Source organism: Thalassophryne amazonica, chromosome 13 (genome assembly GCF_902500255.1).
Source record: "Thalassophryne amazonica chromosome 13, fThaAma1.1, whole genome shotgun sequence".
NCBI classification, from domain to species: Eukaryota; Metazoa; Chordata; class Actinopteri; order Batrachoidiformes; family Batrachoididae; genus Thalassophryne; species Thalassophryne amazonica.
The window spans coordinates 60,501,527-60,521,160 of record NC_047115.1 but is presented as its reverse complement, the minus strand read 5'-3'; the positions used below and the strand labels follow the sequence as shown (position 1 = coordinate 60,521,160).

Below are 19,634 nucleotides of genomic sequence, written 5' to 3'. Positions count from 1 at the left end.
TTGGTGCCATATAAATGACAATAAATTGAAATTGAAAAGTATTTAAAAATGCAATGTGTATGTCTTACAGGCTGAATGACTCCTGCGTCCCTCTGGCAATGGCTGTGTTGAAGGCGTGGTCAACCAGCAGTTTGTCTCTGTATCAAACACTTTGATCTTGTTACAGTAAATTTCACTGTTCGAGTGGAAAGGACCAAAGCGATCTGCTCGCCCCCCAAAAACAAACATCTTTGTCCCAATGATTGTAGCTGAATGGAAGTCTCGCCAGCGTGCTGGAGTGCCCTGGGAAGACAAGGAGGAAAATATTGCTGCTCTTTCTAAAATACTTTACTATTCAAAAAAAAAAAAAAAAAAAATAGCAGCAGAGGGGCAGTTAACTGAAGACACAACCTGCAATAGACCTTCAAACCAGATTTATTTTAAAACCATCTGTTCAAAGGCATTACAGTCATCATAACCCTGAGTAGTGCCTTACCACTATTACTGACAGGAGGAGTCCTAAACTTTAACACAAGGCTGCAGTGCCATCTAGTGGATTAGGTTACAAAATACAAAATGCAATTCTGAACAGAAAAAATAAACCCATAGTTTGTGGTACAATTACAGCATTCTCTTGAATGTAGGTGGAGTGCTGCTAACCCCACAGAATAATAATTCAGCTGCTATTCTCGTGGTTACAAGAAAAGACTTAATGAATCACAAATGTTTTACGAACATACAAACAAACGTTGGGTAGGGTGGTGGAAACCAGCGGCTTAGGTGCCGTTGTAGAAAAGGTTAACTGACCTTCACTTTGCAGACAATGCTGGGATGTTTGCGGAATCAGCGGATACCCCAATTGGAGCACTGCAGAAGCCGAGTGAAGAATTGGAGTGCCCGGGTTTGCAATTGTCCTGAATCAAAATTCAGGACTGGTGAAATTCACCCATTCACCCAGGTAACATTACCTAAGGAGGATCCTTAGGATTACTTAGGGAGATAAAGATGAGGAATATCACTTACATTATGATGGAACATGAGCTATGACATTAAGTGAAGCTATTCCCTGGGCAAGGGCCACAATACAGGTGCCTCAGTGTTCAGGACACCAAGGTAGGAGAAGTACAAGGGGCCTCCAAAATTTCACCTGGCTAATACAGATAGATGGTTACATTCAAGAGGTGGAAATGGATCAATTGTCTGCATTGGTGGTTGCCATCCAAGACCCAATGAGGAACCATAGCTTGGTGGATGCTGCTCTTTGCAGCATCTGGGCATTCTCCCCGAGCTAACCTGAATAATGATATGATTGTGATGGCAAGGAAAGGTTTAATGACCTTGACTTTGAGGATGATGCTTTGATCTTTGCAGAATCAATGATTACCCTGAATGTAGCACTTGAGAAGCTAAGTGAGGAATCGTAGTGTCCGGGTCTGCAATTGTCCTATAACAAGATGAAGATCTGGGCTTTCAATGACTTCCTGGACTCAGCCATCAGAAATGTGTCTGTATGTGGCAAACGTGTTAAACGTGTAGAGATTCAGTCATTCTGGCAGTGAAATTTAGCCATCAAGATTGAGAGAAGTCCAGGAACAGTTTATGGAATTATGAGGTCGTTGGACAAAAGGTGTATGGCGATGCCGATATCTTTAGAGGAGAGCAAAGGTCCAAGTCTTTCAGCTGCTTGTGTTTCCTGTCTCACTGATATGAGACTTGAACGCTAGCCACTGACAACTGGCAGTCTTTAGTACCAGGTCTTTTCAGAGGTTCGTTGGACCCCTTATGTCAAACAAACGCTTACCTGGAGAGACTCGGAAAGCCAGTCTATGTTTTTGTTTGGATTTTGTGGTACTTTGTGTCCAGTTTTGTTTGAATTTTTAGGTTCACCATAATATATGCCGTACACAGATATTTTCAAAGCAACTGGTACTAATATTTGGAGTGACAAACGTTAGTCCAACTCACTTTGGCATTAATTAATGTCCAGACCATGGTGATGGTGTCCAACTTGTGAATGTCATTGGAGAAACAGTCAGCCTGCAAAACACCAGAGTAGATTAATTAAATGATATCTGAAAATTTATAGGCAAGCTCAGAGTGACAAGTGATGGGCTCACCAGCTGCTCATATCCTCCAAATATATACATTGCTTTCTGCAAGACACAGGCAGAGTGGCCATCCCTTGCCCCTGGAACTGTTCCTGAAATCTTGGGCGTGAACCATCTATGGGTGTCTGTAGACCAGGAATATCTTATATTAACACATTCTTGTAATGTCACAACTGAGTAATGATAGAAAATGTAAGTCGTGTGCAAATCAAACCCTCTTCCACAGCAAAAGTCATTATCACCAGCTGATGTACAAATAGTTTTATCTCAATTTTGCTAGTGTGCTTTTGATGGTGCAGAGATAACATGAAATAAGTAGATGTCAAAGGAAATGCAACCTGAAACTGTCAGGCTTGCAGCGCTACTTACTGACATCAAAGGCATAAAGCACATTGCAGGCCCCCTCTGTGTCATTACGCCCACCCCAGAGGTAGATAATATCATCCAGCAGCACAGCTGTGTGGCCATAACGCATGTATGGCACTTCTCGAGCACAGTCTTGTCCTCCGGTCCTCACTGGAGGCAACTTCATCCAGCGCAGAGACACTAAATTACACCACAGAAAAGAAGTCAACTGTCAGTGGGTAACAACATAACATGTATAGTTCAATGTTACAAAATGTATCATGAAACTGAGTCTATTACAATGTGAAAGAAAACAAACCAAACAACAAACAGTTTAACTAGAGTTGGCACTGTACTGCTGCTTTATGTTATTGTTTTATAGACAATGAAGTTACAGCGTATCTGTATTGTTTAAATTGAAAACCATTTCAAAATGTAATATATAAAACAAAGATGGCACTATCCATAAACTGGAGGACCTACAACACCACTTTGATAACACTACAACAGAATTGTGATGGAGTCCACAGAATGTGATCCCAAATGTTTATTAAACATTAAACCATATTTTGAGCTGAATGCATTGTTATACATCTGCTCAAGAAAGATATACATGGTCAATACATAATCCCTTTTGGTTTTTTTTTTTTTTTTTATCTTTGGGCGGCCACATTGTCAAGGGTACGGTTCCACATCTGGTACAAGTTGTACACCTGATGTCCTTCCTGACGCACCTCCAGTTTTATATGGAGAAACATGCTCACAGTTCCTGGTGCTCCCAAGCAGCCTCACAGCCAAGTACTAATAACAACCCACTCTGCTTCACTTCTGAGATCTGAAAGGATCAGGTGAACTCTAAGCGGTATGGCTGTGGCAATACATAACCCAAAATAATCCTGTGAAATGTTGCATTATTGCACAATCAAACTACAGTATCCCGTCTACATATCAAAATATTTACAAAACTAAACAACATTACAGTATACTCACAAAAATACAGCTGTACACCATAAACAAGAACAAAAATGTTGAATATTTTACTTGAGGTAAACCTCAATCCCATAAGAACATTGTACACAACATACTACTGTGGCTGCGATTGGATAACCTGTGCACACTGAAACTTTCTTCTGTTGCATCACAAGCCCCAACTCCACGGATGAGTGGAACAGTCAAGGATTTTCATACCAGTAAACAGATTAAATTTAGGCTTAAGCCTCCCACAGCCACAGAAGTGTATAACTCCTACAGAGTGGTCACTGGTGTCCTAGTGGCTTTGCTCACTAGTCTCTTTCTTATATGGCCACTCATGCAACCGCATACGTCAGAGATTTAAAATACAGAACCATACTGTTTGTATTAAGAGGAAGTCCCTTCAGCTTCTCCCTTTTCAGATCTGATACGGATCAGTATACTGCATATTGAGGTTTTATGATGGATGTCCTTCCTGACGCAACTCCATATTACAGGAAGAATGGGCAGAGGTGGGTTTTGAACCAGGAACCTTCTGCACTGGAAACAAGTGCACTTAACAGCTTGGCCCAAACCCTTTTTTTTTTTTTAAACTGTATTTTTTAATGACTGACACAAATTAAGTCTAAGACATATTCAGTGACATTGAAGTGTTCATGTGTCCATTCACTAATTTATCTTCACAAACAAACAAAAAATGGCTGTAAAAGTGAAGATTTTTATCAATAGTAATTTTTATTTAGCTTGTCCAATTACCATCCTTAACAGTGTATGTGTATAAAAATTCAAGTTCTCAGTCTGTCTGTCATGAATTGGTATAAAAGGCGCACCCCCAAAAGTCTCAGCTGTTCAAAAGCAAAGATGGGCCAAGGATCACCACTTTGTAAACAACTGCATGACAAAAATAGTCCAACAGTTTAATAACAACGTTTCTCAACGTTCAATTGTAAGGAATTTAGGGATTCCATCATCTACAGTAAATAATATAATCACAAGATTCAGAGAATCTGGAGAACTTTCTACATGTAAGCGGCAAGGCCGAAAACCAACACTGAATGCCCGTGACTTTCAATCCCTCAGGCGGCACTGCATTAAAAACTGACATCACTGTGTAAAGAATCTTCCAGTGTATGCTCAGAAACACTTCAGAAATCCATTGTCAGTTAACATAGTTTGTCGCTACATCTACAAGTGCAAGTTAAAACTCTGCCATGCAAAGCGAAAGCCAAACATCAATAACATCTAGAAACGCTGCCGCCTTCTCTGGGCCAGAGCTCATTTGAAATGGACAGACACAAAGTGGAAAAGTGTGCTGTGGTCTGATGAGTCCACATTTCATTGTTTTTGGAAATCATGGATGTCGTGTCCTCCGGACAAAAGAGGAAAAAGAGCATCCAGATTGCTACCAGCGCAAAGTTAAAAAGCCAGCATCTGTGATGGTATGGGGGTGTGTACGTTGCCCATGGCATGGGCAACTTACACATCTGTGATGGCACCATCAATGCTGAAAGGTACATCCAGGTTTTGCAGCAACACATGCTGCCATCCAAGCAATGTCTTTTTCAGGGAAGTCGCTGCTTATTTCAGCAAGACAATGCCAAGCCACATTCTGCATGTGTTACAACAGCGTGGATTCATAGTAAAAGAGTGCGGGTACTAGACTGGCCTGCCTGCAGTCCAGACCTGTCGCCCACTGAAAATGTGTGACACATTATGAAGCGCAAAATACAACAACGGATCATTGTATTCTGTTTTTATTTACATTTTGCACAACATCTCAACTTCATTGGAATTGGGGTTGTACACAAGAATAGATTACTTTTAACTGAACTCTAAATTTCCATCAAATGTAATTGCTTCACATAATCACAATATTTTTGAACTTGTAACCATTCTCTGACCTCACCTGTTTTTGACTTTATCCACAAGAAGCAGCCATATACCTGGGCCTAATCCTTCACTGTGCTCAGATGCATCATTCTCTGAATTCAAGCCTACAAAAATGTCATTGTTTCTGGAAACTAGTGACAATTCAGATGTCAGACTGTGTTTAAACATCTCTTATTTGTTGAAAGTGAACCATCACATTTATAATTTGTACTTATCTATAGAGCTTCCTATAGGCCTTCGTCTTTGTGAAATTTTATTAAATCCACATATGAATCCAACATCATGCTACCTGGTCAGGTGTGTGTCTAACTATTAAGAATCAAAACAAACCATTCTAAGTGCCCATAAATTACTGGCGTGGCAGCTAAGATGTTTACAAACGAGTAAAGCTATACAGATAATCGGATCAAAAAAAATAAATAATAAAAACCAAAAATTGGTTAATGGTCTTAAAAAGGTACACAGAATGGCTATACTTTGAGGAGTTACACGTCAAAAGTGAACAGAAGGAACATTTCTGAGTGGGACATGTGACTCGCCTTCGATTGGGCAATGCTGCTTCAGAGGGCTTAAATTCTGGTATCACCATTCAAGAAATTTTGGATGCAATAAAGCCATTCCCTAAAGGCAAGGGTACAGGTCAAGAAGGTTATGGCATTTATATAAAAATTATTCTGGGAAGATGGCTCCCATTTTGTTGGGGATATAAATCCATTAATTAGAAACTCAGAAATTTTCCAGTATACTATTGGAACCCAGTATTTCATTAACATGGTAACAATAGAATGTGACCCTTCTTTTCTGCCTCTTGCAGTACTGAACTCAAACATTTTTTTTTAACAAAAGACATTAGCAAACAAACTAAAAAAAAAAAAAAAAAATTAAATATATAGCTCCTCCATGATCAGGTTGTCTTCTTTTTTAAATGTTATAAGACTACTGAACATAATGTACCTTCACTGTAGGAAGTGTTGCAAGTTGGCTGCTCCTTATAAGGTGAACAGGCTTATATTTTGAAGAGGTAATAGAGAATTCACACACAAACAGATTGGCTTTGGAGTGCTACTTTGCAAATGCAGGTATAAAACAACCTGGTGCTCTCTGAATTCAAAGGTGTCTCAGGAGACCAAAAGGGGAAAAATGGAAAGGTATACTGCATTTAAAAGGCAAAAAAACAAAAACAAAGGGCCTTTAATCAGTGGGCTACACACTAGGCATGTGAAGATTAATCAATACGAATCGGTATCTAGATACGTGCGCGATGCGAGTGCACTGATTCATTCAGTGTGCATCGATTCAATTGACGGATAAAATCGTGTTGCATCACTCGGTGCCTGCTTACATCGATTTTTTTCGAAGGCACACTGAATACACCATGGACGGAAGCCAGAAAGCACATTTCTAACACAACAAACATGATGACATCAATAGCCTTTTTGCTTAACGATTCCCTTATCAGTCCTTCAGTTCGGACACCGGAGCAGCTGTTATTTTTGAGGGTGATTTTATTGGGAAAATTATCATTTTCTATGCTGATTGCAGACCCACTGCTTCCTTGGTTTTCGGCTTCGCATTTTTTTCCCCAAAAGTCCGCACTTTCTTCATGAACCCCCCCCTCAAAGCCATTTAAAGATGTCAATCGTGTTTCACCTTTGTGAGGATTAAAGTCACGAACTGGGACTCTTGTCTTGTTGCAGGTAAGAAACGAGAATCGTCCTCCGTTCAATACCGAAGTTTTACGCAATGGTTTTCTAGCGTGAGCACCAGCTGGTGCGTAAAATGAAGTTGTCCGTCAGGTAATGCAAATAAATAATAATAATGTCCTCTGTTTTGTGGGACTAAGTGCACAGCTCCAAAGAGCCACGCATATTTCGGTCTGAATTAATTTCAGAGCGAATAGCTGTTTTAAATCAAATGACACCTCTATCCAAACGTTGTAATACAAACAATAAACTACAACCAACCAAAACCATTTTCTTCTCCAAAATGAGACGTCCTCCAGTTTTTATTAATCACATCCTGACGTGCAGCACAGCCGGCTGAAGAGTTCAGCTGAGAGTCTGTGGAGTTACATTTATGTCAATATCTGAAAGGAAATGCTTTTGACAAAAACTACAGATTTTGTTTATTTCTATTTCTGTCCACAGATCAAGGATCCATCATGTACATCAATGATCCAGTGACCATGTACAGATTTTATTGATTTTTATTTATGTCCAGAGATCAAGGATCCAGTGACCAATTTCATATTTATTTACTTTAAGACGTAACTGAATGTTGACATAGAAAACCTGTAAAGCCTACTTTTAGTACACAGAAAATTCACAAGAGGTATTGATAAGGGAATCCATAAAGAACTGGATCGATAAGCGGAATTGATAATGGCAGACAGATAAAATCTTATCAATACCCATCCCTAATCGTATTGTACCAAATCGCATCATATCGCATTGGGAGGAACTGAATCGTCATCAAATACATATCAAATCGCATCGAATCGGGAACGGGGGTGAATGGTATCATCAGTATAGTCATCGCTATAAGTATTGTACCGTTGGTAGTGTCTCGAGGTGTGTATTCAATCATTGTCAGTGATGAGATTCACATGCCTACTACACACCTACAAGTGTCAATTTGCAGTCTTCTATAGAGTTTATAAACAAGAGGCAGTTCACTGGTATAAAGGCTTATATAAAGTGAGAAGCAATCAGAGTAACACCAGACAATTATTAACACAGGTGAAGGTAAGCAACACCTAAAAATACAAATTTGAGATTTGACATAAAACATTTACTGATACCAAAATCCAAGCCATGAGTGCCATGCAACTCTCACAGTTGAGTGTTTAATGCAAATTGTGCTAGTGATGCAGAAATGCAATTTCATTATTTGCTTCAAATAGACCCTGTGCTTTATTTTTGTCTGATACAGCTTCCTATTTGCCTGTACTGTACTATGAACACTGTTAATAAAAAAAAACAAAAATGTATATATATATAAAAACTCCTTGATTCAAGAATTTCATATCTAATGTCATAGGATGATGTAAAAAAAAAAAAAAAAAGAAAAAAAATTTAATTTTAGAGGCTTGGAAAAAGTGAAGGAAAAAAAAAAAGTAATGAATCACACGCAAACTCCTGCCAAGGTTCAACAACCAATCTCATAATGGTAATAAATTCTTTTAAATTATCCTGGCTCTGGCCTTTTATACAGAGTGCGGATCCAAACCAAATCTTTAAAGGTTCTTCAGGTTACGTTTTTCATCAATGTTAATGACAATCAGTTTATTAATTTCTGAATAAACCTAACAATCACACACAGAAACCTAACCTTCCTGGTGGAAGTCAAATTATGCACTCCTAAAAAGGTTGTGGCCTCTTCTGTCATGAAGATCAAAGAGAAGGACAAATTACATAATATATAGAAACAAAAAAGAAGGTGGTAGGTCATGTTTACATTTCAATCAGCCAAAGGCATTTTTATGAAGGTGTAGTTCTGCACATCTTTTTAGGGAATAGCAATCAGCAGAAAGCAGCAGCTACATAAGGAAGTTATAAAACCTTAGAACAGGTGGCTGAACACAAACAGGAAAAGATGAAAGTGTTACAAGAAAGAAAATGAAGCAGGCTGTCAAAATGTAGAGTAGTTCAACATCCATTTAGAAGAGCAGGGAGAGGAGGAGGGGAAAAAAAACACCTGTGCTTTTAAGAGAAATGTTGGGCAACAACAAAAACTAGCCAGAAGCAGAGAAATTCTAACTATAGTCAACTCTAACAAGTCAGTGTTAAAGTGGTGAAGGCTCAATATTCAAATTTCAGTTAAGTCGTCGATATTTTTCAAACGTTTTCCTGCTTTGTAATGGGAAAGCACAGGGTGATAAGGAGGACAGGAGCTTCAACTACATACAATGCGAACTATTTTAGCAAAACTAAATTATTCATTAGACATTTCTAATTACAAGTTATAAAAACACACAGCAGTCCCACAGTGGCCCTGGTGTTATTTTGATGTTGTATTTCATCTCTTATGAGATACTTGTATGACGTGAACAATTTCTTTCTCATTTGTTAATGTAGTTAAAAGACTACAAAGGGATAACCAACTTTGTTTCCAAAATAGTGGCCCTTGTTAAAATTGTCGAAAGAAAATGTTGAAAACCATTAATTATTGACAGAAATATTTAAAGATTTGCAGAGTATGAACCTTCATGAACCTTACTATTTTCATTATTATTCTTATTATGTCAATAAAATACCTCAATTGAAACCTATAAATATTCAATAAAAATGCTGAGAACTTTGAGGAAATAAAAATCAAATAAACATGATATTGCTGTTAACTGAAAATAATGCAGTTGTAAAGAAAATGCTATACAAAACATTTATGTTGGTAAGGTTTTAATCCTTACCCCAATTTATTACAACCTCAAAGCAGAACAAGCTGGGAGGATGTGGAAAACAGGAGGAGGGAAGAGACCTCCTGATCCTTAAATTTACTTTGACTTGTATTTCACTGCAGACTGTATGAACACAAGACATTTAATGTTTCGTAGGGATCAAGTTGATTTCATTTGTTAATATACATCTATTCATGCATGTCAGGCAATTTAGTGGTAGTAACAAGGCAATAAATAAGTTTTAATTTCAAACAGGTGATACCAACAGGTGATTCTAATCATGACTTGGTATGAACGCAGTATCCATAAAAGGCTGAGAATTTCATAGACAAAGATGAGAAGAGGATCTCCACTTGTCAGCAAATACATGACAAAATTATTGAAATGTTTAAAAACAATAAGAAGTCCCTTCATTAATTGCAATACAAAGCTCAAACAGAATTAAAGAACAGGATATTCAGAATGCAACAGAAATCTACATGGAGACATTACAAATACTGCATATCATAAACTCAAAGACCCCAGTTTGGTCTGTACAGATATGCTATTCAGTGATATACACTCTGAAATCAACAGGTCAAGAAAACATTTACTTCAAAATAGCATTCCAGAACACCTCACCCAGCCAACCCTGATGTAATCCCACCTCCACCTTGAATGAGTGTCATTCCTACCACGCATCTCACCGCTGTCCTTGTCCTATCCTGTATCACCCTCACATACTTCTTTGCCACTCCAGAATACCTCATACAACCATAACTCTTCTCTGGGCACCCTGTCATAAACTTTCTCAAAATTCACATACACACAATGCAACCACGTTGGCCTTACCTATACTTCTCCATCAACACTTAGCACAAACATTGCATCTGTAGTGATCTTTCTCATCATGAAACCATATTGCTGCTCACAGATGTTCACCTCTTTTCTAATTCTGGTTTCCACGACTCTTTTGCATAACTTCATGCTATGGCTGATCAACTTTATGCCTCTGTAGTTACCGTAGCTCTGCACATCACTCTTAATCTTAAAAATCTTCTCCACTCCTCAGGCATTCTCTCACTTTTCCAGGTGAGTGTCTGTCTGTAAAGTATCCACAACCTGATGTTGCCTATGAAAACAGGGCCCTGAACTATGTTTAAATGGTAACACAATAACCCCTCATGTACCCAGATGTTTCCTGACAGGATGCGTCCATTAGTGATGTTGTGCCAGTCAAGCATTTTACCTCATATAATGCTGACACTATGGCTTTTTGCACAAGAGGCCTTTGAGACTGATCTGACATGTTTGTATCATCTCCATTCTTAATTTTTTAAATAAGTGTAATCAGATTTGCTGCCTCCCGGTGAGGTGATTAATGCTGGAAAACGTCTGCCTTGGCAGCTGTTACATCCCAGACAGAGTTTTACACAGCGCATCGCTCAGTTCAACACAGATGTGCTGCAGGTTTTAAAAAAAAAAGCACGCTGATAGTTGTTCGATATATCTGTGTGTTTATTTCTTACTATATCAAGTATTTGCTATCCTTAAATGGTTATATTCTGAACTTTGTAAGGGACAGTACTACAGTAAGAACTGGATAGAATTAACAACAGCAACAGCAGTTCTGTCATGCATGCATGAATGAATGTGCTTCTATTGGCTTTTTGTGTTCCAATAAAATTTTGGAGTTGGGCACAGATTAAACCTATTACACAGGATTTTGCTGCTAAAAATGTTATAAGTTTATAATACTGACATTATGGCTGTTCATGAAAAAATAAAAGTTGTGAGACTTTGGACCACATGTTTTTGTTCCACTTGGGGTTTTAGAGGTGCAGACCAAATGTGAATTCATCAGATAAGATTTAGAGGTCCCCCAGAGTGACACATTTTCCTCTCCCTCCGCTGGCAAGGCAATGTCACCCTAAAGGAAGAAGACTGATGCCATTATTTTTCTTTTACAGGTGCATGTGATGGCTTTTAATCACAAAAAGTGGTGGTAGATTGGTCACCCAGAGGAGAACATTACTGGAATTACGACATTGCTTGTTTGTGGAAAATTGTTGCTTTGTGGGGGACCCCTAAACAATGTCCGATTACAATAAAATTTGGCACAGATCTTTTATTTTATTAATGGAACAAGATCATCATGTGGCCCAAAAGATTTTGTAACATTTGACATTTTGAACAGGTCTAACTGACATACAGTATCACTCAGGGCCCTCTCTGGACAATCTTTTGTGCACAATCGACAGTCTACTGCACAAAGTGCAAATCCAGGCATAACTGACTGATTTTTTGCAGTTTTAAAAAGCACAATCAGTGTAGAAAGTAGGGTGGTGGCTGCAAACCGGTTGGATTTTTTCCCCATTATTAATTATGTGCATGTTTTGGGAATACAATAAAATAAACCAATCGGATCATAGAAGGTAAGATTACCTTACTTTTGTGAAGCACCTTTGATGTGTCTTCTGTTGTGATTTGGTGCTGTATAAAAAAACTGAACTGAAGAGTTAATGGATATTATTATCCCTTTACCGAGGCGTTGCTAGGCCGGTAGCGTAGATTTACGTCGACGCTACCTGGCTATACCCACCCACAGTAGCGAACGAGTATCGGCATACCCACCCGCTGTGCGTAAACAAATGTCATAGCGCGTGCGCAGCCCAAGAACTGTCCGCAGAGGAAAACATAAAAAGGCGACAAGTGTGTGTTGGTCCCAATATGGATATTCTGGATGATTTTTCTCCTGGATAGTACAACAATGAACAGCAGCCAAAGCAGCCAGCTTGATGAGGACTCACTGGCGAATTTGGAGAGCAGCGCGTGCCAGCCGACACGACAAAAGTTAAAGTGAGCCAACTTTTTATGTACACGTTACATGTTGTGTATCTCATTAAAAAGTGATAATAATGCAAATAACATGCATTTGTCGTGCAATATGCATTTTCAGAGGCCCGACGTTCATGCCCAGTCGCCCACTGGCGAGCACACCTGCAGATGGATCAGAGACTTTCTCGCCAACCATCTGCAGTCAGTCAGGATGGGGTCCCACCACTCCCCAGTGCTGACAGTGAGCACTGGGGCCCTTCAGGGCTGCGTGCTCAGCCCCATGCTGTACACTTTGTACACCCATGACTGTGCACCAACCCACAGCAGCAAAATCTTTGTCAAATTTGCGGATGACCCTACTGTGGTTGGGCTGATTCACAACAATGATGAGACGGCCTACAGAGAGGAGGTCCTGACCCTCACTACTTGGTGCTCCCTGAATAACCTGGCACTTAACTCCTCAAAGACAAAGGAGTTGGTGCTAGATTTTAGGCGGAAGAGGGAGGACCCCCCCCCCCCCCCCTTCCATTCAGGGAGACATCGTAGGAAGGGTCAGTGACTTCAAGTTCCTGCGAACATACATTTCTCAGGACCTTACATGTGGCACCAACACCAATGCACTTGTGAAAAAGGCACAGCAGCGTCTGTACTTTTTAAGGTCACTGAGGAAGGTCATCCTGTCCCAGGAACTTCTGCTGTCCTTCTATAAGTATTCTGTAGAGAGCGTCCTCACCAACAACATCTTGGTGTGGTACAGGAGCTGCTCTCAGGCTGACAAGAAGGCTCTGGAGAGAGTCAGGAAGTCAGCACAGAACATCATAGGAGCGCAGCTGTCCTCTCTGTCAGACATAACACCAGATGTCTGCGCAGGGCCAGAAGCATCAGCTTCGATGGTTCACACCCCAGGCGCAGCCTGTTCTCACTGCTGCCCTCAGGAAAGAGATACCGGTCCATCAAGGCCCGCACATCCAGACTCAACATGTTCTACCCAAGTGCAATACGAGTATTGAATGCACATTAGTCTACAGTCTGCACTGTTCACTGCATTTATTTTTTATAAAGGTGAATGAAATGAATAGTACAGACTTCCATTTATATACACCTATTTATATACACCTACTGGCTCCTTTGTAAATACATGTACATATTCTTATTTGTCTTTTTATATTTACTTTTATACCTTTGCACTACGGGAGTTGTCTTTAATTTTGTTGCACCTTGTGTATAATGACAATAAAAAGCATTCTATTCTATTCAAAATGACAGATATTCGCCGGAGTTAGACAATGGCGAATATCTGTCATTTATGGCAACTGGACATGAACGTCGGGCCTCTGAAAATGCATACCGCCCTCCAAAAGCATGTTATTGTATTAGCACCCACCTCTGAAAGCATGCCAAAGCGTTAGAGCACGCCAGCACAGAGCAGGCACCAGAGCGCCCTGAGGTGAAGCATTGAGGTGTATTTTTCCATGAGGATTTACATTATAACTGGTCTCTAGTTTTTCTAACATGTAGAGAGAAGCCCACCAGGCCAGAAATATTTTCTGAATAACACTTATGAAAAATACAAATATCCATTAAAGTGTAGGTGACATGATATGTAATGTTTTTTGAGTATTTAACACTAAAATTAAACAGATTGAAATTCATCCTTTCCTGGTGTGCAGTTACTGAAGACAGAAATATTCAGATTTTGAACTGCGCACCACAAAAAAAACAGGAAATTCCTGGCGAGTCCAGACATTGAAGAGGAAGGAGGAAGTAGCATCAGCTCCGGAATCATCATCTTAATAGCCCCATTAATTTATGGATTTTTACAGGCTACTGACATCCCCATTTCCACCAAGTGATTTGGGTCAGAGCTGCACCGTGTTTTTGGTGTCAGAACGGTTATTCTCACCAGCAGAATTATTTTGAATGGTAGGTGGAAGCACTTATATTAACGAGCGCGCATGCAGAGTGTAGTGCAGATTCTCCACTCGACACAGAGGCAAAACTGACTATTTTCACATTATTTTATTTGATTTTATTGTTTTGTGGATCATGGGAATTTCGTCGCGTGCAGACTGAGACGTTGGTGCAGATGAGGAACTGCGAGTCTTAACTTGAAGTGCAAAGCAGCTTGCGGTGGAACAAGAGGACCTATTCACAGGAGAGAATCGAACCATCAGCCGCAGACACAATGAACAGATTACACCTGCAGAGGACCGTGTCGGTCGCGAACCAGTACAGCAGAGACTCAAACCATGATGGACTCTTCTTCTGCCATGACAACAAATTAAATTATTTTCACACGTTTTCATCAAAATGAAGATGATTTCACTGAAACGGACAGGTAAGACTATATTATTTTCTCCTTGTGTGAATGGTTTTAATATTTAATAATAATGTGTTATGCAATTCAAGAAGGAAGCAATATTTATTTTAAAAATAGCTGATACTTTCAGTCCCTCGTGACATTTTTCAGATTTGAATGTACCTTTTTCTCAGAAAAAACCCACACCATCACTTTTTTCTGATGTCACAGAGTAAAACTTTTTTTAATCTGTTGATTAGACCAAAGAGCTGGTGAAAAAAGTATCATCTCCTGACGAAATCGCCTACATTATTTATTTTATAATCACCATTCTGTGTTCTGAACTCTGCCAATATCGTCGCTGTTGTCAGACTGAAGGTTTTTCTCCAAGTTTCGTCTCCCTCATTGTCATCTAAATAAGGCTCAAAACCATAAGGCTGAATCCTCCATAGGTTATTCAAACACACGTTCAGACTGGACTTTAAAAAAAAAGCTCCACACTAGAAAAAAATTGTAAGAAAACAGCTCGATCTCCGCCGTGTTTACAATTGATATGGGCTTGACTCAGCAGGTGATGATGTAGCAACAATATGGCCGTGGCTGAGGCCTGAAGTAGAGTGCAAGCTTCAGACAGCTGTTTATCCTTCTGCACACTTATAAACTTTTATTGTTCAGGATTTTTTTAAATATCAACATTTCATCATTTTAGGGATTATTTGTGCACATTTTTGGTGTCACTTACACTTTAATTTGGATGTCAATAGCTCACCTAATTTTTTTGTTGTCGTTTTGTTTTAAAGACTCTGCAGTAATTCTACATACCAGAAAAATGGTGGAAGTCACCACGCAAAACCACTTTTCCCTATCCCCAAAAACAATGCCTTCAGTTTTTTCTTCATTTAAGTGCAAGAACCTTGATGATAACCAGTGTTTGATATCAGTAGTGCAATCCATAAATTTGTTGTGGCTTGCTCTGTGTTGGTGCCACAGGTATATAAATTTGAACATCACATGCATAGCAGTGGAAAGATAGATAAGTGATCCAAGCAGGTTCATATACAGCGTGAACAGTGTAGTGGCCAAGAATTGAACCTTGTGGTACACCGCAAGAGACAGAAGCACTAGAGGACATATTACCAACTATGACAAAAAAAAAAAAAAAAAAAAAAACAGTCAGGTAAGAAGAGAACCACTTACGTGCAGTGCTGCAGATGCCAATATATTGGCTCAGGTGGGCTAAGAGGACTGAGTGATCCACAGTATCGAATAGGGATGCACCAATCCACATTTTTTCACTTATGATCCGATCCCATACCTGAATTTGGATATATGCCAACACTAGGGATGGGTATTGATAAGGTTTTATCGATATCGATGCCATTATCGATTCTGCTTATCGATCCGATTCCTTATCGATACCTTGTGAATTTTGTACTAAAAGTAGGCTTTACAGGTTTTCTATGTATTTCCTTGAGTCTTAAAGTAAATAAATGTGAAATTAGTCAATGTATCCTTGATCTCTGGACATAAATAAAAATAAACAAAACTGTTTCGCTTTGAAGTTATTAATTCAGACTGAATTCTATTGTTCTATCTTGACTTGTCAGAGAGCCACGTAACGTTTGGAGCTGTGTGAACAGAACGGAGGATGATTCTCGTTTCTTTCTCGCAACGAGACAGGAGTCCCAGTTAGTAACTAATCCGCACAAAAGTGAATCACAACTCATATTCAGGGATGAAAGTGGTGAAAAACAAAAAAAGCTGAAACCCCAAATTACCCCCCAACACCACCTGCACCAAAATGTTTGAATGCAATCTGGAACTATTACAGACAATAAACTGGAGTGAGTGCTGAATCCATTTAGGTGAGAAAAAAAAAAAATACAACTTTCCTTATTCGGATTCATTCCAGTAGTATTCTGCTCTTACTAGGATGCAGCAGTTTTCTAGTTTGGCAGATAGTTCTGGAGGAGATCACTGAAGAAATTAACAAACTTAAAATATGGTTTGACCGAAACAAACTGTCATTAAACTTAAATAAGACAGGGATGAAATGGAGGTGTGAGAGTCACTAGGTGTTCACAGGAAACATTTATTTCTGTATGCATTTTTTATGTTAGTTGCTATTATATATTTTCTGTTGTGTTTCTATTCAGGTTCTTTGTCTCTTTCTCTAAAATTGTATATAATAATCATTAGATTATTAATATATAAGCAAAAATAAATTTAAGGAATATTACAATTTGAAAACAAATGCACCCGAACGTGATGACAGCTGCAATTGCTAAATGCTAACTTAACATTGAAAATGCCATAGACATGCTAACGCGTTAGCATCGCTCCCGTTTTTAAGTTATAAAATACATCTATCAACTGTTTCAGAAGACCATAACAGGTCGGTTTAACACAGAAAAGGTAAATAATACTCACAGACGTAAGAAAGAAAGAAATAAACGAAGCAATCGACCGAAGCATTGCTTCAATCTGCGAACCACGCTTCGATTGGTTCAAGGTTCAAAGCAAAGCCGCGATGCAGAAAAGTTAATTAAGGACCCGCTGCAGGGTCTGTAATCAATGTAGAGAAATGATCATTTTCCTGACAAACACCCGCCAAAACAACGGCCACTCTGAAGGGCCGATAACAGAATCGTTAAGCACAAAGCTTATTGATGTCGGTGGATCGAATCATTTAACGATACCCGAAAGGAACCGGTTCTCGATACCCATCCCTAGCCAACACCAATGCTTTTTCAATCCCATACCAGAGCTCTGTTTGCTTTAATATTGTTATTATCATGATTGTTGATTTTATGAGGATATTTTGTATTCCCAGTTATACAGCTTCATGATTAAGTGTTTACAGGAGGATTTTCTTAAAAAGAAGACCTGAAAGTTCAATTACAATTTGCCATAAGATACATTTAAGATGGAAGCCAAGATTCGATTTTTTTTTTGGTGAAAGAATTAAGTACTTTTATTTACAGACTTAAAAGAGAAAAGACAGTGCTCTCTCTCTGTCTTTCTCCCTGTCAATTTCAATGGAGCTTTAATGACATGGGAAACATATGGTTACACTGTCAAAGCAAGTGTTACAGTAATAAAAAATTAAGTCCTCTCGGTCTCTCTCTCAGTTCAATTTCAATTGAAAAATATGTTTACATTGTCAAAGCAAGTGTTGGAGCAAAAATGTCCTTTCTCTCTCTCTCCCCCTCTCCTTCACTCTCTATGTCTCTCCCTCGCTCGCCGGTTTCCTGCTGAGCAAGCACGAACCCTTTCAACTGTAAAATAAACCGTAAATTTGTAAATGTATCATCAGCGGCGCTCACGGGAGTAACTCTGGGTAAACACTGAAGGCTATTGGTGGTTTTTCCCCTATTCAGCAGAGAGAAAGTGAATCTCTGTTCAGCTGTCCTCCTCAGGTGCACCATAAGCTGCTGTTAAAGCATTTCACAGCCTCGGGATGCTGAAGCTGCTGATTTTTCAGGAACAACTCAGTTGATTTTTCAGAAAATCCATGCTCGGAGGCACAGACCATTTGAATCCAAGAGCCGGGCAGAAATTTGCCGTTACTGGTGGCTTAAAACTCTCAGCTGCGGTGCGTGGAATTCTCATACATTCTCTTCAATTTGCATACAGGTCAGGTAGGGGAACTGATGATGCACTACGCCCTTTACTGAATACAGTAATTGCACATTTAGAGGGGGCTAAAATTTCAATTAAATTCAATTTATTTTCCTTTATATAGCGCCAAATCCCAACAGAGTTGCCTCAAGGCGCTTCACACAGGTAAGGTCTAACCTTACCAACCCCCAGAGCAAGAGTGGTAAGGAAAAACTCTGTCTGAGGAAGAAACCTCAAGCAGACCAGACTCAAAGGGGTAACCCTCTGCTTGGGCCATGCTACAAACATAAATTACAGAAACAATTCACAGAACAATTCACGGACAAATATACAAGAATTGCTGTTGGTGCACAGGACAGGTGGGTCGCCAACACAAATACAACTCCCATCTCTGGATGGAGCTGCACCTTAAAGAAAAAAACTGAATCAGGCATCAGAAAGACAAAAAATAATGTATAATTTGCCAGCATTAATCAACAAGAAAAACAGAAGAAATACTAAGGTGATCGCCGGCCGCTAGCCCTAAGCTTCACTAAAAGACCCAGAATTTAGGTAAAGTTGAGGCTGCAGCCTGCTTCAATTACTAATAGCATGAATTAAAAGAGTAAAAAGCATAAAAAACAAAACTGTACCAGTATGTTAACCATATGAAAGGGAAAAGAAGTGTGTCTTAAGTCTGGACTTGAAAGTCTCCACAGAATCTGATTGTTTTATTGCCGCAGGGAGACCATTCCACAGAACAGGGGCACGATAAGAGAAAGCTCTGTGACCCGCAGACCCTAGGGACACAAAGTAGTCCTGCACCCTGAGAACGTAAAGCCCGGGCCGGTACGTAATTAATTAGATCAGCTAGGTAGGGAGGTGCCAGTCCATGAATAATTTTATAGGTTATTAGCAGAACCCCAAAATCTGATCTCACTGGGACAGGAAGCCAGTGAAGAGATGCCAAAATGGGTGTAATGTGGTCGAACTTTCTACTTCGTGTCAAAAGTCTGGCTGCAGCATTTTGAACCAATTGGAGAGCCCTAATGCTAGACTGCGGTAAACCAGAAAATAGAACATTGCAGTAGTCCAATCTAGAAGAGATGAACGCATGGATCAGGGTCTCAGCATCAGCCACAGATAGGATGGGACGAATCTTCGCTATATTTCGCAGGTGGAAGAAAGCAGTTCAAGTAATGTTTCTAATGTGGAGGCCAAAAGACAA

General features: G+C 39.5%; 1 protein-coding gene across 2 annotated transcripts in view; it reads right to left on the bottom strand.

Annotated features, from left to right (window-relative positions):
• Nucleotides 1-19,634, bottom strand: part of klhdc3 (kelch domain containing 3) — a 95,505-nt gene that overhangs the window by 59,400 nt on the left and 16,471 nt on the right. For both annotated transcript variants that reach the window (XM_034184456.1, XM_034184457.1), the window contains exons 3-6: nt 2,457-2,633; nt 2,097-2,212; nt 1,945-2,016; nt 69-282 (exon numbers count right to left, since the gene is read on the bottom strand). In XM_034184456.1, the coding sequence (XP_034040347.1) occupies nt 69-282; nt 1,945-2,016; nt 2,097-2,212; nt 2,457-2,633 (579 nt within the window). The remainder of the gene's footprint in view (nt 1-68; nt 283-1,944; nt 2,017-2,096; nt 2,213-2,456; nt 2,634-19,634) is intronic.